A 20,913-nucleotide genomic window follows, 5' to 3' on the forward strand; every position below is an offset into this window, starting at 1 on the left:
AGCAAGTGAAATCTAAATGCTAATATCTGGGCATTTTTTTAGACCTTCAAGTGATATACTTACTGCTTTATGTAGAGCTTTTTGTGTACGTGTGTGTCTGTAAGAATTTACCTCCGTAACGTTATGATTGCTTTAAATTTGTATCTAATAAACTTTTGGGGGCAAAGAAGAGTTGCAATTGTACCTAAATATCTAGAATTTACAATATTTACATGAAATAATTCATGTATAGAAGCCAAAATCAAGAGTAGTGAAACGTTGGATTAATGCTCTCTAATCAGTGTGCTAGATAAAACCCCAGTTATACTTATAAAATATCAATTATGATACATTTAGTATTTTGATAACTTTAAAACTAAACATTGGTTCAGTATATGTTTTTTGTTGTTGTTGTTAAAACTCTGTAAAATGGTGTAGCGCCTGCTACATTCTGATGTCTAGGCCCTGAATGCGTTTCTCTGAGTAGAGTTCAAGAAACAGTCTGCAAGAGTAGTTGACTTTTCGCCTCTTTTCCCTGCATGTGCGTATCTAGATATATATATAGAGAGAGAGAGAGAGAGAGAGAGAGGTCTTGCCTCTTTTCTTTTCTTCAGGTGTTGGTATTGTCCATTTTTGAGAAGAGAAGCAACGGGAGACTGCGGTCACTTGGGCCCAGGTCGGGGAGCAGAGCAATTAGAATAGAAATTCTCTTGTATGTTTCTGCCTCCTTCAGTGCCTTTCCCTCTTTCCAGATCACTTACTTCAGCCTCTGGTACCACAACAAGCAAAATCAGCGCCGGTGGGTAGATTTGGAAAAACCTCTCAAGAAGCAGCTGGATAAATATGCCTCGGAGCCGACCGTCTATTTCGGAGTGGTGTTTTATGTGCCTTCAGTTTCACAGCTGCAGCAGGAGATTACCAGGTGAGAAAGAACGTGCTCTTTGTTGTTAGGAAATAATCGGATGAGATGTAAAAAGGGACACTAAGGTTAAAGTAGAAGATCGGACTAAACGTGGCCCTCCCGCGCACATATGTGGCCACATCATTACATGCAGGCTGTGGTCTGTGGTAGGTCAGAGTGTTTTCCTGCGTGTTGCCGGAGTTACGGTTTCACTAGGCACGACGGAGCGATTAAAGGGCAAGATGATGTTTTTCTCCGGGCTGTGAACTCTCCTTGTAGTGATGTCCTCTTCAGAATTTTTTTTTATTTGTATCTGATCTTTGTTAACACTGAAAGGAGAGAGGAGATTTTAAAAAGTCGCAGAATCTGTGTTCATTCCTCAGGGAAATGTGCAGAAGTGTTCTTACCGTTCTCCGACTCCAGGAGCTGTATATTCTCAAGATAGGTGGGGGGGAGAATGTGACTAGGGTAGAAGAAGAGGCCAATAAGTGTACTTAGAAGGGACAAAGGCGGAAAGGGAAGATCATATTAAGGAGTGGGATAGAGGAGCTAAATGTTTTTTTTTTTTCCGTGAGGACAAAACAAAAAATAAGGAATAATATTTGGATCCGTGAGTCTGCCTTTCAAGTTCTCCCAAATCCCCCACTACCTTATCTTTTGAACCCTATTTAACATTACTTTTCAGCCAACCTGGACAGCTTCCAGTGCCCTGAACATGCCGCATGCCTTTTCATCTTTGGGTCCTAGATCTTTCTTATTTATGTACTGGAATCCTACTCATCCTCTGAATTTTAGTTCAAAAGGCACCTCCTCCATGAAATTTCTGTGATCCGTAGGCTGGAATGAGCTTTGCCTTCTCTAGACTGCCCTACAGTTTGCTTGTACTTGGGTTAAGATGGAAGTGTTACAACCTTTCGTTATAGTTATTTGTGTACATATTTTATCTTTTTCTTGGATTTTAAACCTCTGTTTTCTTTAGCTTTACCTTTCGCACAATATCTAACACAGTGCCCTGTAGATAGTAAGAACCTGGTACTGCCCTGTTTGTGTAATGTTCTTTTGAGTACTATGTTTGCCAGTTAATCATTGGAAGAAGATAGAAAACCAAAGAAGCAAGAATCAGGTAGTAGGGATAAATATGCACTGACTATAAACTGATCTGGAATAAAAATATTGAAGGGAGAAGTAGAACCCAGGAGGAAAAATAGCAACTGATCACTGACTCATTTATTTAAACATTCATTGAAGATATAGCACAGTATGATGTAAGAATGACGTTCGTTACTGTGGGAGATGAATATACAGGTGAATAGGCTTTAATGGAGGAGTTACTCAGAGTCTGGTGGAACTGACAGCCCATGTAAACAAACAATTACAGTATATTATGATAAATGCTTTAATTAAAACACTAGATTCCTAGGGGTGGCGCACGGGGAACAAGAACAGGGAAGGTAAAGAAGTTGGCTTTTCGCTTGACTTTAGGAGGAATTTTCTAGTTAGAGGGAGTAGCTTGTGCAGAGTAGGGGAGAGAATGAAAATCACTGATGTTTTCAGGAAATTTCAGATATTACCTGGAGAGGGGAGAGGGGATTTGAAAAATAGGAGTGTCCTAGTCATAAAGTCATGGTACAACAGGGAAAGACATTTTCGAATTTTAACGGAATGGAAAGATGACATTTGTATTTTACCAACGTCACCCATCATGGAAAGGCAGCTTAGAGGTGGCAAGACTGTGTAGTTAGGAGACCAGTTAAGAATGTATATGCCATAATCTAGATATTAGTCTAGAATGTGGGCCTGAATAAAGGCATTAGCTGTAGGAAGGAGAGGGAGAACAGGCCTGGTAGATGCATCAGTAGGAGTGCATATCAATGAGGTATAAGAGAACCCCTTAGAGAAGTTGTACCAGTAAGGATTAAGTTTGGCTCCATGTAACCAAAAACCCTAAATATCTTTCATTTCTTAAAGGAAGTCCAGAGGTCAGCCATGCCGAGCTTATACCGCTCCACAAGGTCTGCAGGGACTCATGCTCTTTCTTACTGTTCTCCCCTCCTCAGCATGTTCATTCCATTCACTAGGGAACCTCATTGTCAAAGAATTCGAGAGAAGTTGTAGCTATCACATTCGTATTCCAGGTAGCAAAAGGGTAAAACGGGTTCTACTCGCAGCAAGGTCACATTCCCTTAAGAGGCCTTTCTCAGTTCCTTAGTCACACTAGACACATTTTAAGTACTCAGTAGCTGCATGTGGCTAATGGCTACCATATTGGACAGGACAGATAGATGTCACTTTCATCACTGCAGAAAGTTCTGTTAGACAACACTGCTCTGAACCTAGCAGTTCACAGGAAAAACTGGAGACTCCATGAACATGTTAAATGACCCTACAAGAGTGCAGTCAGACAAATCTGGAATGTAGGGAATTCTACACGATCCATCACACCATTTTGAATACAAATAACATGAAAATAAAGAGGAGGAATTTTTCTTTTTAAAATTAAGAGAGATTTAGAAATGTCAATCGAATGTGCTCTATGGAACTTATTTAGATCCTGATTTTTTTTTTTTTAACTGTAAAAATACATTTTTGAGGGTCACCTGACTGGCTCGGTCGGTAGAGCATGTGACTTGTTCTCGGGGTTGTAAGTTCAAGCCCCACGTTGGGTGTAGAGACTACTTAAAAATAAAATCTTAAAAAAAAAATACATTTTTGAGGCAATCACAAACAGTTGCACATGGACCAAGTATTGGGCAGCATTAGGGCGTTGTTGCTCATTTTGTTGGGTATGTTAAAAATGTGTATGTATGTGTTCTTTCACAGCTTACCTTTTATGGGTATATGCTGAAGTCTTTGTAGGTGCTGTGATGTGATATCTGGGATTTGATGTAAAGCACTTGGGTAGAGAAGGGGAGACGGTCGAAGAAACAGGGCATGGATCAAGTTGATGATTGAGGCTGCATGATAAGGTGGTGTGGGTTCACTGGACTTGTCTCTATAGATGTTTCTAAAGTTCCATAATAAAACTTAAAAAATAAAAATGCCAATACCTCCACATTAACCTTTTAATACTGGCCTAAGAAAAACAAGTGAAGGAAAAAGACTACATCTCTTTATATATATATATAATTTAATATATTGAATAAATATAAATTTCTGTTGGGCAAAATGGGGCAACCTAATTCATTATAATTATTTAATGTAATATTTCTTGTGTAAAAATATATTAGCAACTTGATAAGTGGCTAAGATTTAGATAAAACATCTATTTAGTTTTAATCAGCATTTGGCTTTGGGCAAATTTATGGAATGCTTGTTTAGAATTAAGATGTGCAGTTTCTTGAATTCAGAACTATTTGTAAGGAATAAAAGTTTGCATGTTACATTTTATTGCTGCGTTGTTTTTTAATTATTCTTTTTGTAATAAACATGAAAAAACATATTTGTAAACCATCCTTGGCCTCACCAGCATATTAGAATTTTAGCAAAAAGTGTTAACAGAAACTGATAATACCTTTGAAGTAGAATTTCTTGGTCCTTTCCTTTTAAGTTAATATTTAAATATATATATATGTGTGCATACACACATAGATGTATACAAACGTATATACATACTTATGCATATGTGTATATATATATATATATATATATACACACACACACACACCCTGCTTGCTTCCATTAAAGGATTTTAGGGACACTACAATGAAAGATAATCATAAAAGCAATCACTTCCCTTTCTTACTCTGTCAGGCACTGTTCCAAGCACATTATACTTAATCATTCACTTAATCCTTGCAACAAATCCTCCAAAGTAGGTGTTATTATCCAGTTTGTAGTTGAGGAAACCAAGACACAGAAAGGCTGAATATCTTGCCCAAGGTCACACTGCCAGTAGTGGAGCTGGGATTTAAACTCAAGAGGGCTGACTCCTGAGTCCTTGCTTTCAACCATTGTATTCATATGGACTCTAGGATAAAAAAACTAAGGAGATATGATAAAAATACTAGAAAAGTTCTTAACTGGAGATTTGTGACAGTTAAAAACATGCACTTTGAGGTCATTCTAACCTGGATTCAAACTCCAGCCCAGGCTACCTTTGCGCATTTGAGTGTATTCATGTCTGAACCTCAGCGCCCCCTCAGTACAAGTGGCTGCTATTATACGGTGGAGCCAGTGGTCAGGGGGTAAGAGGGTAACGAGAGGGGAACAGTGTGCCTGTGCCTGGATTGTAGCTCTGAGCTTCATGGCAGTCAAGGCAAAAGAAGGAATATTCTGAGCCCCATCATCCATTATCTGATAAAAAGCGCATCAGTTTGCCAACATGACAGATTTTCTTGGTGTATCATTTAAAAGGAAATTTTCAGGGGGGATTTTATGTAAAAGACTGAACCAGCAATGAACAATTTAGAGCAACTGTGGAGGAATCAACTCTTATAATGAAAAAGTGTAATACAAGGCAAAAAGAACCACATTTCTGTGGAAGACTAAGTGAATTTGGCCCGGGTATGTTGCTTTCCAGTGATTTGGTTTAAGGAAAGAACCTGGCATATTTAGAGTGGCGTATGTGGACGGCATGTTCAAGAGAGAGACTTCTCTCAATACAACCTTCTTTAAATAGGCTTGTGAAAGGAGCTGCCTCGTAGCAGGTGTGAAGTCTTCTTTGACTAGATCCCAGAGCTACCAGCATTCTGCTTGTCGGATGAGGGAAATCTATCGGTTCTGCTAGTAGCAGGCGGAAGGGGATAAGTTGGATCTAAATTCTTACCTGAACAGATGGTGTTTTGGTCAGTTTTGGGTAACAAAGAATGGAGACCTCAGAGCTAGCTAAAATAAAAGAGGATGATGTTAGGAAACCGATAAAGTGATGAAAGGGGTGGGCTCTGAGGGCAATTCAAATACCAACAGTGACTAGGTTGTACTTCACAGATGCCAAATCTGGGAGAGATCCTGGATTCAAGACAGGCAGAGAGTTCGTGGATCTTCATCTACCATTGTACCCCAGCATCTAGAACAATGCTTGACCCGTAGTAGGCCCTAGTAATTATAGGTTAAATGAATAAATAAAAGGAAGGCAACGTAAGTCACTATAAAGCTTTGTCAAAATGGAGTAGTGATACTGCTGACTGCTTAGTATGTTCGACCTTGTGAAGGGGTGATCGTACCCCTATTTCACTGGTGATCATTTAAAGCCACAGATTATGATTTGCCCACGTTCATTCAACATGCTACTTTGGGGAGCTGGAATATAACTAGATCTGCTTGACTAAAGCTTGTGCTGGTAACTCACGCCCTAGATGTGGAAAGTGTAAACAGAAGTAAACCCACATTACAGGAATATTAAGAAAGCATCATAGCAGCTGTTCTTTTGGAGAGTTCATCAAAAAATATTTTAATGTAAGCCTGATCTGAAATATCAGGAAGCGTTTTCTCTTGGTTTCACTTTCTAGGGCTAGGGAACTTCCATCAGAACAAGTAATTTCTACCAGAGTCTTATATTACTGGGTTACTAGTCAGAGTTTTTAAAGTAAAGATTGGCCATGGATTCTCTATTTCTCCCACTAAACAGAACAAAACAGAGGAACTGTCTTACAAGGCATTAGAGAGGTGACCAGTTGTCTTCTAGGTAGTTGTAGCTTTGAAATAACTACTGTTGTGTAAGTCATAGTGAGCTAGTCTGATGAAGTAACTACTGTTGAGGATAAGGGCCTCAACCAGTTGATTACATTGTGTGTGTGCGCGTGTGCATGCGTGCACCGGTGTACGTGTATGTGGGCATTTTGAAAGCATCTGGGGTTAAGGTTTTCTTTGACTAGTTTATGCTTCTCTGCCAAATTACTGTAAAATGCATTGCATCTCCGTTGGAGGTAATATTGATATTGACTTTTTAAAATTGACATTTTTTTTTTATAGGTATCAGTATTATCTGCAGCTGAAGAAAGATATCTTGGAAGGAAACATTCCTTGTACATTAGAACAAGCAATTCAGCTAGCAGGCTTAGCTGTTCAAGGTAAATAATGGCAATTGATGATGTAATACGTATATCAGATTAAAATGTGTGTTATAACAAGGGTGTCTGGCTGCCTCAGTTGGTGGAGCATGCGACTCTTGATCTCAGAGTTGTAAGTTTGAGTCCCATATTGGGTGTGGACATTACTTAAAAAAAATAAAGCTCTTTTAAAAAAATGTGTGTTGGTTCGGGGGTGGGGGAATGGGATAGGCTGGTGATGGGTAGTAAGGAGGGCACGTAGTGCATGGTGCACGGGGTGTTATACGCAACTAATGAATCATGGAACTTTACATCAGAAACCAGGGGTGTACTGTATGGTGACTAACATAATATAATAAAAAAATATTATTATAATAAAAAAAAATGTGTGTTGGGACCCCTGGGTGGCTCAGTCAGTTAAGTGTCTGCGTTCAGCTCAGGTCATGATCCTGGAGTCCTGGGATATCAAGCCCCTCACCTGGCTCCTTGCTCAGCGGGAAGTCTGCTTCTCCCTCCCCCTCTCCCTCTGCCCCACCCCACTGCTTGTGCATTCTCACTCTCTTTTTCCCCCTTGCTCTCTCTCTCAAATGGAGAAATAAAATTTAAAAAAAAAAGTGTGTTATAACAGAAACAGCAAGGGATTCTTAAAGTTACTGACTTCCTATAGTAGTGTTTATGTATTAGTGAAATTAGTTTTCTTGTAGGAAAAAATGAATTTGGATTACTTCCATGAAATAAGAGACTTCGGAATGTTAAGCATGTTAGCATATGTCAACAGAGTGAATAGAGCAAAATTATAGAACACACACACACACAGCATTTGATAATGCTATGTATTCCTCTAGTTCAAGGAGTCGATCTGTAGCTCTGTAGCTAATACTTTGGAAGAAGGATCAACCAAACAATGAGGTTGATAAAGTTATGTTTACTTACACTTTTTTCTTTAAAGATTTATTTATTTGTTTTTGGGGAGAGAAGGGTGGGGAGGGGCAGAGGGAGAGAATCCTTAAGCAGACTCGCTGCTGAGCGTGGAGCCTGATGCAGGGCTCAATCCCAGGACCCTGAGATCATTACCCGAGCCAAAGTCAAGAGTCGGGCACTTAACTGACTGAGCCACCCAGGTGCCCTTATGTTCACTTATACTCTAAGCATACATCATTTATGTGGTTTCTTATGCACTTATCCTGGATTATAGAGTATTGTCAATCATAATAGATCAAGTTTTGCATTCCACAAGTAATTTCTAATTGTTTGGTTCTGTTATTTTTCATGTCTAATCAGTATGTATCTACATGTATGCATATACTTTGGGAAGACTTCTGATGGGGCATTATTTCAAATGATAACTGGCATTTCATCTTGGAAATTTAAACTTAATCAGAAGAATCATTGGCTTTAGGAGTTAATTTTTCATAAGGTCTTTGCTGAACTATTATTTTTTTTAAACAATGAAAAGTTTCTAAACAAATACATCTTGCCATAACATCATCAAGTGATCTGATTCCACTCCCTAGAGGTGAGCACTGCTATGAACAGTTTGGTTTCTTCCTGATATCTTCCTGTGCACATGTGATTATTGGGTAGTTTTTGTTTCTTTGTTAATTTTAGAAAAGAGATGATAATACATACAGTTTGTAACTTATTTTTTTCACTTTATTAGTAGGCATTTTTCCAAGTCAAGACACACGAATCTACCTAATTAATATTTTTAAAAAGACTTTTTAAAATACGCACTTTATGGCTGTCAGGCACATATGACTTCTAAATCATAAGCATACCATCTATATACTGTATATTGAATTTAGTTGTGCATGTTTTCCTGTGCAACATAATTGATGTGAATATTTGTCATTTCGTATAGCTGATTTTGGTGACTTTGATCAGTATGAATCCCAGGACTTTCTTCAGAAATTTGCCTTGTTTCCTGTGGTAAGAACTTCTTTTGACATGTGGGCTTTTTCTAAATTGTTTATTTTCATGTCCTTAATAATCCCTGAAATGAAGTCCATATGGTGGACTTACGAGGCTGGTATAGTGCTAAAGAAATCAACTGCCTCTTATAAGCAGCACGAGTGTAAATGCTTCCCTCGTTGTAGTCTCCCTGGTCTTTGTAAACCCACAGAAAAGGAGGGGTGTGCAGTCCCCTGGGCTGCAGCCAGAGAGATTTGTTTTGTGTGTGGGTATGAGTTGAAGAGAGGGATTCGTTTCCAACTTCTGAGCAACCACACAGAGGTTTTGCTTTTACCCAAAGGCTCGAAACCTCACACTTATGTGGGAGTGAGTTTGACTTCCCCGTAGCAGTGTAAAAAGTAGATGACCAAAAGACAGCGCTGTCTGCTGTCTAAAGTCCCTACTGATGTAATTGACGGGAAAACCGCATTGGAACAACGAAGGGAGGCGGTAAGATGCTCTTCTGAGTGTCTACACGGCCAGCCGGGGAGTGCCCGAGATGTTGTGCTCGGCTCGGAATTGGCTGATGGGCGTTACCGACCTGAAATAACTCGGCCGAAACTTTCCCCGGGATGCACTGGGAAGGCAGGGCAGGTGTTTTGGCTCCTGAGCAGAAGCTACTTCATTCCTTAGCAAGATCGTGATCACACACTTAAGCAAATCTCCTGCATACCGATGCTAGTCTGAATTTTGCCCGACAGTGATAAGAGCCACGAACAGTCCCTGGCTTGTTTACTTACCGCAGTGTGTTCTCTTTAGGGGTGGTTACAAGATGAAAAAGTATTGGAAGAAGCAACCCAAAAAGTGGCCTTACTGCATCAGAAATACAGGTAACACTAAGAAATAAGAATTGGCAAGAGTACGAAGCAAAGCTGGTGTGACTGAAATGTGTATTGACACGGTGACACTTGGCTTTACCGCTGCTGTAGCTGGGACTGCGACTGTGGCTCTGAGCACTTCCCCGTGTCAGCTCACCTAGTAGCCGTGTTTGTCAACGAGGAAGCTGAGAACAGTGAAAGCCGCCGTCAGGGAAGGGTGCTGCTTCTTCACTCCCTATGTTAAAGGTTTGGGTGGTAACCTAGTCTGTGTGGGTTAATGCAAGATCAGGGAGACTTATTTTGTTTGATGGTGCAGCACGGATAGGGTTATCCCCCCTGCACACCTTTGGAAGCTGTATCTCTGTCTTCTGGGGCATCTGTGCCATGAGCTGTGGCTTATTGCCCTGAGCTATGCCTCTGGGTCGGTAATGACTTCCTTCGGTAGTGCATCTGTATGTGTCGTCTGTGAGAAAAATCCTCCCCCAGAGAATGCTGGGTCTTCGTCTAAACCCAGTACCACACAGTTCCAAGTACTTTAGATGTCATTACGTTCTTATAACCACTCTTTAAGGTGAATGATATTCTCTTACAGATTGGAAAAACCGAGCTCAAAAAGACTAAATCACTTGCCCACAGTTACATGTGGTAGAGATGGGATTTGAACCCAGGTCTATCTGATTATATCCTATTGTTTATCCCCTCCCATTAAAAATAACTTTTGGCCTTTAGTCTCTCCCACTCAAATCCATATAGTTGCTCACTAAAAATTAATATTCTTAAAATACCACTTTCTTTTCATCTCCCTTCCATTCCTTCCTAAGTGTTCATGAGTCTTCTCTGGCTTTCCACTAGCCTGAGTTCATTAGCACTGGGATTAAAGGCTTCGCACACGTTGGTCACATCCTGCCTTTCCAGCTTCACTTTCCCTGTCCCATGAACATTTTTTTTTCTCAGCAGCATAACTGATCCCTCACACACCTCACCCTATCTTGTGTTACTTTCGTGCACTCATTTGTACATCTTTGTAAAAGATCGTTGAGGAGGCACCTGGCTGGCGCAGTCGGTTAAGTGACTGCCTTCCACTCAGGTCGTGATTCCAGGGTCCTGGGCTGGAGCCCCATGTGGGGCTCCCCGCTCAGTGGGGAGCCTGCTTCTGCCCCTCCTCCCTGCTCATGCTTGGTCTCTCTCTCTCTCTGTCTTAAATAAATAAAATCTTTAAAAAAAATAAAAAGATAGTTTACTACTATTCTGTATGAGGCTGGATGCTGTGGCATGAAGACAAATAGAACAATTCCTTGCCATCAAAGAATGTATTCCCTGCTTTGGGGTCTAAGGGGTGGACAAGATGACCCATTGGGATAGTAATTATAAACAATGCGATATGAGTGCAGTGGGGGAGGTGTGCATAGAATATGATGGGTTCTGCGCATCTGACTCAGACTCAGGGCAATCACAGGAGCTGACAAAGGAGTGATACATAGGCCGACTTTTGGAGGATAGTAGGGATTGATCAGGTGCACGGGTGAGTGACAGGTGTGCTAGGCAGGGGACGAACATGCACAGAGGCCCAGAGGCGTGAGGGAACGTCATGGCTTGGTTGTGCAGTGTGGGCTGCCTTGTGGATATGGGGGGGGCAGTGGAGGATGAGGCCGGGGAGGCGAGTCTCCATGCAGTTGAGCACCTTCTTTACCCACACGTCTTCCTACCCATCCTTGTAACTGACAGTCTTCTAACCCTGATTCCTGCACTGAGCATTTGGCATTTAGCACACGATGCTTAGTAATGCCCGATATTTTGGATAATGAGCAGTTACTGAACAGTTTAGAAAGAATTCTAGCTTTCAGTGAAGGTTTTTTAGGGAGTTTTATTCCCCGTGTCCCGCTTGCCTGCCTGAAGTACAGGGAGTGGATCTTTATGACTAACCCTCCGCGTTCAGCACAGCGCTGTGCGCATAGTGGGCCTTCAGTCCATGTCGATGGATTGATGTAACAAATTTCAGACGCTGAAAAACTTGGAATGTTTGTAAATGTCTAATGCCAAATCGATATGTAGCTTTTTAGAATTGCCTTTTGTTCTTTTTTCCATTTTTGGTTTGTTGATGAATCTCACATCTTTTGGGTTGCAGAAGGCTCACTGCTCCCGATGCAGAAATGCTGTACATGCAGGAGGTAGAGAGAATGGATGGCTACGGAGAAGAGAGCTACCCCGCAAAGGTGAGCATGGCACAGAGGTGAGCATGACTACCGGGGCTCTCCAGATGAGTGTCAGGAGCTCTGAGAGGACAGCGGGGAGGCCCAGGGACACCCTGCTGTGCAGAGGCGGGAGATGTGCAGAAGTCTGGAAACTTGAAAGCGGAGATCCTGTGACCAGAATTTCATAGTAAAACACATTCCTGTTTTGCAGTTTGTTCTTTGAAATGCTCTTGAAGTTGAGTTCCTTCAGGAGCCCAATGCCTCCTATCTTCATACGTATTGACAAGGTGACTCCTTGATACCTCTCAGACTTTGCCCTCCAGCATAGGTCTTCTGAGCATCTTCTGTCTGGGAAACCAGCCCAGGGAGCTGGGGGTGGTCATCACACCTGTCACCACCTGCTGCCGGACTGCTGCTTTCTGTGCTTTCTCCTTCCAGGATAGCCAAGGCAGTGACATATCCATCGGAGCGTGTCTTGAAGGGATCTTCGTGAAACACAAGAACGGAAGGCCCCCCGTGATATTTAGGTACTTTTCTTACACCCGCTGTGCACGTTCAGTGGCCTCTCCTGGTGATAGTGTTTAATACCTATACTAGTAATACGGCCCACAAATCTCTCCCAGGGTCTCACTAGGAGATGGAAAGATGCCCTTCCTACAAAAAAATAACCCCGGCTACGGTGGTTGTTTCACGAGCCACTTTCTTCAAAACCAAATGTGTGGAAAACAGCGCTTGTCATGATGGCCTGCTTATGAAATGCTTAAAGGTGTGTGACCCTTTTTTTGCATATGGAGGCCATTCTTTGTTTTGATGTGAGTTTTTAATTTCAGCTCCAGCTAGGACTGTCTGTGGAAAATCTGGGCCTTTCTCTGACTCCAGTTACGTACCAAAATTCCTAAAATACCAATGTCTAAGCAAATTTCTTTCCTTCTTTTCTTTCTTTTTATTTATTTATTTATTTTGTTAAACCAGGTTCAGTTACTTTTATAATGTTCATTTTTTCCCCCTGATTATAAAAATGTGATACTAGTCATTGTGTATGGAGTGAGAAAGGCAAAAAGGAGCATTCATTCCTTAAAGTCCGTACCCTACAAAATCCTGAAGTGTCGTTTCATAGAAATATTTCCAATTTTACTCTGAGATTCTATTTCCTTTGCTTCTATTCCTGATGAAAAATTAAAAGTTTATATTGTTTTTGTAGAGCAGTAAAACATTTTACCATTTTTGGTTCTGGGTTCCTTTGTATTTGCCATTTACTGAGTGCTTGTCATGAGCCAGGAACTGTGCTGAGTGCTCTCTGTGTGTTTTCTTATGTGATCTTCACAACTCTGAGCAGAGGGCGCTACCACCCTTTTCCATATGGGATAATTGAGATTTGGGAAATTAAGTAATTTGCTTCAGGTCACCCAGTTATTAACTGGCATAACCAAGAACTCCAATTCTCCACTTGTGGGCTCTTAACCACTGTGTTAAATGGCTTCTTTTATGAAAAGGAACTTAATTCCCCACTGTTCACGCCCTCTAAAAACCATCCTATTTCTTCTTGAGAGCTGGTTTTTTCTTTGAAGATTTTTTTTCCCCTAAGCTGACGTTTCTTCTTTATTTCTTTTGTTTTACTACAGCCTTTAAGGCTCTGAATTCTCCATGGCGATTATGACCATGGAGAGTGTACCAGGTTTGGGGAGGTCAGGCAGTACTCCTCCTTGGCAGTTGCTCTCATGGCCCTCAGCTGCTCATTTAAGTCTTCCCAACATGTGAGCTGGGGGACAGGGGGCAGAAAAGGTTCTGGTCTGCACCAGAAGGGCAGGACTGACAGGCGCCCAAAGGGCCACTTGAAAACTGGAGGCAACCAGCCAGCTTCTGTCTCACTGGATAAGAATTTTTATAAAATCGCCTTCTTCAGAATGATGCCAATAACCTTTAGGTTTAACAATTAAACATTGAGTGGCGCCTGGCTGGCTCAGTCGGTAGAGCATGCAACTCTTGATCTCGGGTTGTAAGTTTGAGCCCCATGTTGGATGTAGAGATTACTTAAAAATAAAATCTTAAAAAAAAAAACCCAACACAACAAATGTTGAATTACTACAAATTAATTTTATTTATTTAAATAAATTAAAAATAAATCTAATACAATGGAGGAGGATAAAGAGGGGTAAAAATTTTTTCAGACCCTTTTTTCCCTTTCATAAAATTATATAGTTAGATAATAAAATAAAATATTAATATATAAAATCTAAACGTGGTCAAACACAGTTAGAAAATATAAGATAGGTGTTTGAATCCCAGTGAACTCATTCAGAGTAGTTCACTCTTTGGGTTCCTAGCATTTGACTTTATTCTTCCCCCTGAAGCTTTTCTGAGCCCCCCTCCTCCCCCTTTGTGCCTCACATTTGCCTGGTATACCTGCAAAACTTAATGGTACCTGCTTGCCTCTCTCTTCTCTCTCTTACCAACCCTCCAACTTCGTGTGTCCCATGAGGGAAGCACTGTGCCTCACTGATCTTAGTATCCCAGGGACCTAACACAATTTCTGGCATTGCTAATGATGGGTACACTTGAAGATGTTTGTTGAATGAATGAAGAAGGCATTGGTAACCAGCTAGGATAGGGATCTTTGATCCAACTAATCTGGCAAATGAGGGTAAAGAGATCTTACACTTTTAAGTACTCTTTGCCTTCACTTAGTCCACATGCATTTACTTTTTGCAACTAGCTGTGTCACTTCAGTGAGAAGATGCATGTCAGCTGATTAAAACAACTATTTTCTTTCTAAAATGATTAACAGTTGTTGACACCCCAAGCTCTAGAAGGACAAATCGTATGTTCTGTCTTCTAGATGGAACTCATGTTGCTGTTTTCCGTTTGTTGTTCTTTAGGTGGCATGATATTGCTAACATGTCCCACAATAAGTCCTTCTTTGCACTGGAGCTGGCCAATAAAGAGGAGACCATCCAGTTTCAAACTGTGAGTAAACATTAGGAATCTGCGTGGAACTTTTTTCCGAAAAGTTAACAAGTTAGCATTTCTGTGTGCGTGTTGGGGGAGGGAGGTGGCATTAAAATTATAATACTTACTACTTTTATAAAACATAAAATTTTATAACATTTTGCCCAATAGCCCTTGGCAAAAAGTAGTAGCTCAGTAAATACTGTTGAATGAATAGGTCCTTGGATAAATACTATCTGGTATGATGATTTTTAAATTAAACTAAAGGGACTAAATAGGGGAGAAAGTAAGCACTAATATCTTAATTTCCACTGCTAAGCGAAGGGCTCTGTAGAAATACTATTTCACGGTTATTTGCTTTTGCTCTCTTGACAAAGGCAATATTAAGTCACTGACTCAAATGTTTTGTTTCAAATTGTCTTGGTGTATCTTCGTCAAAATAAAAGTTGATATTTTCATAATTTTAAAATTTCTACGTCCTTTTGAAACAGTTTGGTGTGAGAGTCACACCCTTAGAGTAGTGTTTTTTGTTTGTTCTTGGTCTTCGTAATTTGAATCCTAATGACGGCGTTCATACAATAGGTGCAGCCTTAGAAAATGAAAGAATCGCAGTGTGTTAAAAGTGACTTTGACGTACTATGTCCCCCAGTTATGTCTTGTCCTCAGACAAGCTCTGCATCGAGTCATAAATGTGTTTTCATTTACTTTGTGCAATATTTCATTTGCTAGGAAGACATGGAAACCGCGAAGTACGTGTGGAGACTCTGTGTCGCACGACACAAATTCTACAGACTAAACCAGTGCAGCCTGTGAGTATAGCCTGTTCGTGGAAATGGCAGAAAATCATGAGGTTAGGCATTTTTATCTTGAGCTGTATGGTATCCTCTAGAAAGGCAAATTTTGTAGAAGAGAACAGTTCTATGACATTATTAATACAAACTCTTTGCTTTTTTTCCATGTTAAAATAGCTCTCAAAAATATTTTCAATTTACCTTCAGAACAACTTCTAATAACTACAGATCTATGCCTCTAAGATTTTCTTCACCTATTTACTAAAATCACTAATTCTTGTAAGTTAAAAAGAGAATGGTCTTTTTTTTTTCAATCGGCATTTTGAGTAATTAAAGACTATTCAGCCTGTCAAGCCATTTGAAGAATTTCTACCTTTTCTTCCCAATGTACCTTGTTCTTGGTCCCCATGGGTTTCCCTGTTTGTACTGGATCATTCCCATCAGCATGCAGACATGCTGTAATAAAATCACCCATTACAAACACTTGCCGTTCATTCCACACGCCATCCAGCCCCGGCTCCATATCTCTGCTCTCCTCTAGGGCGCATTTCTGCATAGGAGTCGTATATGCTTGCTTCCTCTCCTGCCTCCCGCCCGGCTTCCCCTAGCTGCCACACACTGACACTGCTGGTCACAGTGACAGTGACCTTCATCCCATGGTCCTTTCAGCACTTAACCTCTGATCACCCCTTCCTTCCTGCACCGCGCTCCTCGTTGGCTGTCAGGACCCCACCCTCTCTTGCTTTTCCTCTTTCTAGGCTGTTTCTTCTCAGTCAGCTTTGCTGGTTTAATCCTCAGACCTCTTCCGCACCTTCCTCGTTCACATTGTATCAGCCCTACAAATAGTGCATCGGGTTTTACTTCTAGCTCAGTCTTCTCCCTGAGCACAGCCGACCACCTGTTGACATCTTCACTTGGGGACCTAGGAGGCATCTCAGATATGATATGTCTAAATCCAAACTTGATGCCTTCTTCCTCTTCCTGCTCCCAAATCTGCTTCTTTCCTACTCTTTCCCATTCCATAAATGGCAACACTCCATACTCACCCAGTTGCTCAGGCCCCAAACCTACTTAATTCCGTCTTGATTCCTGTTTCTTTCATCTCATATCCATTTCATCAGCAAGCTCTGCCTCGAAATGTATCTGAAATCCGGCCACTTTTACCACCTCCTCTGCTAACAGCTTTGTGCCAAGCCACCAGTGTTTCTCATCTGGGAGATTGCTGGAGCCTTCTGACGCTCTCCTCGTGTCTGCACCTGCCCTGCCTACACCTAGCTTTCCGTATGTCAGTCAGATTGGTCTTAGTTGAATATGGGTCAGATCCTCTTGCCCTTAAAACCCTGCACTGGCATTTCATCATGCTTAAAAGTACGAGACCGTCCAAGATCTGGTCCTTGCCTGGTTCCCTCCTTGTATCCTTTAAACCCTCTTCCTGCTCACCCTGTCCCAGCCACACTAGGATCCTTTCCAGTCTGTGAACATGTTCTGCCCTTAGGGACCCTGTGTTTACCCCTTCCTCGGCCTGAAATGCTTTTCCTTCCCATGCCTCATTCTCCCGCTGCGTCTGTTGTCTGATCAGAGGTACCCTGGCTGCCCTGGGTACTCCCTTCCTGCCCACTGCCTGTCTCTCTGTATCCCCTTGCCCTATTTTATTTTTCTTCATAGTACTTGGCCCCACCTGAATTTGTATATTTGTTTGCTTACTTGTTTATTGCCTGAATCTCTTCTCAGCAGGTAAGCACCCCAGCAACGCAGAGGGCAGACACTCTGGTTAACCCCTGTGTTCCCAGTGCTGAGCAAGGGGCTGGCCCACGGTAGGCCTTGGTGAATTTGTTGAAGAAACGCATGTTAAGAGGTCTGATTGGGGATGTCCGTGGTGCTGTAGGAGCCCTTAGGAGAAGGGTTCCTAACCCAGAACTGCCACGCTAGGAAAGGCTTCCCAGTGGAGTGGCATCCACACTGAGATTTGAAGACTGCTCTATCCCCACAACCTTCCTTTAAGCTGCTGTCTCTCCTCTGGCCCATTGCAGCTGCCTCCTGTCTGGCTCCCCTGCCCCATCTCACCTGGCTCCAGCCAGTTTTATGGATAAGTGAGCAAAAGATGTAACACTCCACCCACGGTTATAGTTCAGAACCACAGCTGAGCCTGTCCCTTTCTGTACCCTTCCTGAGCTACGGCATGGAGTGCAAGACTCCTGGATCCTCCTCTGGGCTCATCTGCCCAGCGGACCCTTGAGCCTGGCCCCGGAGCCCGTAGTCCTTACAGCGCTGATGCCTCTCACAGCCCAGGCTTTGCTGGAATGCTCTCTCGCCCCTTCTCTGGCAGACTCTTCGTTGTTTGTCCTGATCCAGTTTAAGTGCAGGTCCTGGAGGCCACCATGCATTTAGTTTGCTTAGTCCTTGGTACCATTCTCAAAGTACTGGTCGTTGCCTACCACTTGCATAACAATGATTCTGATTCGGTAGATACTTTCTCTGTGCCAAGCATTATGTGGAGAGCTTTTATCTCCTTTCATCTTTACAGTAGCCCGGTTTGGTACAATTACTACTGCCCTTTTGTAGATGCAGGTGTGGGGACATAGAGGCCTGCAGTGGTGTGGCCCTGCCGTGCAGCCAGCGCTCCTTCCCCCTACGCTAGGCTGCTGGCGTGGCAAGTGCCTGCTGTCCTACACAGACCTGGCTTTTCCATCTCATCCGCTAGTGCCCCAGAGGCCGACAGGGCGCCTGGTACCTAAGGCTTAGTGAATGATGGAAGCCTGATGAGATGGTGATGGGCATCAGAGGGGAGAAGAAAGAGCCCATTTGCTCCTTGTTGATTTCCTTTTACTATTGATTGTAAATTGGAGGAAAAAAAATCTTAAGAGGACATTTGTCCCTTCAGGCCAAGAAGGAAGAGGAAAGGCTATGGACGTGATTTCTGTTCTATAGGTACCCAAGGTGTGAAGAAAAACTGGTTAGGAATAACCTTGCAAAGGGCAGGCCCATCTTTGGGACTCATGAAAGAAAAGGAAGTGACCAGAGATGACCCTACCAGAGAACCAGCCAATGGTTAGCCCGTAGGCCCCAGTCCTCCTCTCCCCTCTGAGTACCAACCCCCTAGCCCCCCCCCCCACCAACTGTGCTTTTCTCTGAGCCCAATGCTGGTCTGCTGATGCGATTTGGGAAAGTGGTACCTGACAGGGAGGAGGAGACCTGCTTTCTTTGTCCATATGGGAACCTTCTCTGCTGGCTGCTCCCTGGGCTCGCAGGTCTGAGTGTGTGTGTGTGTGTGTGTGTGTGTGTGTGTGTGTGTGTGAATGTGCCCCCGCTGGTGGCCAGATTCAGTGGTGCTAGGAGTCCAGGCCAGTCACACTGGGGCTCTCCTGGGTTGGCCTGGTTACCCGAGCACATGTGACACTATTTTGTGCAGAAGCAGTGTTCTGAGACTCAGGCAGTAGATATGCACTCTGGAGGAGCACGGCCTTGTCATAAGTTTGAGGGTATTCATCGCGTCGAACCCCTTCTGGAAGAGAATGGAGAATCAAAGCCATCATTTTGAATAAACTGTAAAATACCATCTCTTCCCAGTAGCCATCCATATTGGTTGGTGGTTAATGCCTTTTTTTTTTTTTTTAAGATTTTATTTATTTGAGAGAGAGAGCATGAGCAAGGGCAGAAGCAGAGAGAGGGAGAGAGGGATAAGCAGACTCCCCACTGAGCAGGGAGCCTGACGAGGGGCTCGATCCCAGGACCCTGGGATCATGACCTGAGCTGAAGGCAGACACTTAACTGACTGAGCCATCCAGGCGCCCCAGTGCCTTTTGTTAAAAGAGGTTTTTTTGCATATCACCACCTGCTAATCATTTTAAAGTTCAGATGGAAAAGAAATCAACTTGGTTGTAGAAATCTAAGCTTTGTAATATTGCTGTTTTTTGCTAAATAGGAATAAAGCTGTATTATTATGGTCTTTAGTTGCATATATCTATATAAAGAAAACACAAGGGGTGCCTGGGGGGCTCAGTCAGTTAAGCGGCTGACTAAGCTCAGGCTATGATCTCAGAGTCCTGGGATTGAGCCCCACTTGGCCTATGTGTCCAGCGGGGAGTCTGCTTTTCCCTCTCCTTCTGCCCACCCCCGCACCCCCTGCTCCTGCTCTCTCTCAAATAAATAAATAAAATCTTAAAAAAAAAAAAAAAAAGAGAAGACACAAGAGTTTCAGAAATGAAATAGTTCTGTTTAAAGGGCTATTTTCTACACTTTGTTTTTAATCTGTACATCCAGTAGATTAAGGAAGTCCGTATCCATGAGCTATTCCTGTGTCATTATTAATGATGGAGGACACCTGCTGCGTTCTGTGGGGAAACTTAATTTATTTCACTATCAGCAATTGTTCTCAGGTGAAGTAAATGAAGTCTTAGCTTTTAATGTTTTGATGGGTGATAAAACTAAAAATAGCTTTAAATTTTATGGTCTTTTATTGTTTTAAGGCTCTCAACCTAGGCTATTCAGTCACATTTAATATAATGATCTTGGAGTATTGGTAGATTTGTTCTCACGGTCCAGATGGGTCATCTTACAGTGTGATGGGCATTTAATGAAATTGTAGCAGGCCTGAAATTTGACAGTGGATTCTGGACAGCTGGCTCAGCCTGGGGCACCTGGTGGTTCAGGAGATGGTCTACTTGTATAAAAGGAGGACTTTGCTCCTAGAGTGTCCCTTTCCCCACCCCTCAGTCCTGATATCTAATTCAATGATATTTGGGATGGCCTCATGTGACTCATCCAAACTTGCCCCAGATGACTATATTTTAGAATTTATAAAATGACAGGACCCATCATAAATCTTGCCCCCTCCCTGCACTTTTAAACAAGGTATTTTAAATAACAGAATCATCTTTTTTTGTCACCCAAGCCTTAAAAATGTGAGAAGAAGAATGTTAATATTCCTTTAGGGTTAGCTTAGGAATTATAGGAGATAAAGTCAATCTGGTCAAATAACTTCTTCCAAATCCCACAATTGGCCTGCTGTAATCAGCCTCTCTAATTTATATGAAAAAATACTGGGAGAGAAACAGAATCTTGGGGAGGATGGTACCCCCCAATCTACAGAGCCGTGTGATCAAGGTTTCAAGAGACTTTATCTAGAGGGAAAGCTGACTTTCAGTCACCAGCAGGTGAGAGGGTTGTGTTCTGGAGACTCTGACCAGATCACTGACTGGAGGAGGCCCTTCCTGGAGGGGGATGGGGCTGTCCCTTCTGTGGGCCCACTGCAAGGTTTAAAGAGAGTGGAGGAGGGTGCCTGGGTGGCTCAGTCTGTTGAGTGTCTGGCTCTCAACTTCGGCTCCGGTCATGATCCCAGGGTCCTGGGGT

General features: G+C 42.4%; 1 protein-coding gene across 1 annotated transcript in view; it reads left to right on the forward strand.

Moving 5' to 3' along the window:
• The window catches only part of PTPN21 (protein tyrosine phosphatase non-receptor type 21), a 68,679-nt gene that overhangs the window by 25,702 nt on the left and 22,064 nt on the right, over positions 1-20,913 (forward strand). Inside the window, exons 3-10 of the mRNA XM_040641571.1 lie at positions 732-901; positions 6,791-6,888; positions 8,729-8,796; positions 9,577-9,647; positions 11,761-11,848; positions 12,266-12,354; positions 14,704-14,791; positions 15,503-15,582. Of these exons, the coding sequence (XP_040497505.1) occupies positions 732-901; positions 6,791-6,888; positions 8,729-8,796; positions 9,577-9,647; positions 11,761-11,848; positions 12,266-12,354; positions 14,704-14,791; positions 15,503-15,582 (752 nt within the window). The remainder of the gene's footprint in view (positions 1-731; positions 902-6,790; positions 6,889-8,728; positions 8,797-9,576; positions 9,648-11,760; positions 11,849-12,265; positions 12,355-14,703; positions 14,792-15,502; positions 15,583-20,913) is intronic.

The sequence above is a fragment of the Ursus maritimus genome, unplaced genomic scaffold, assembly GCF_017311325.1.
Source record: "Ursus maritimus isolate PB19 unplaced genomic scaffold, ASM1731132v1 scaffold_25, whole genome shotgun sequence".
Classification (NCBI taxonomy): Eukaryota; Metazoa; Chordata; class Mammalia; order Carnivora; family Ursidae; genus Ursus; species Ursus maritimus.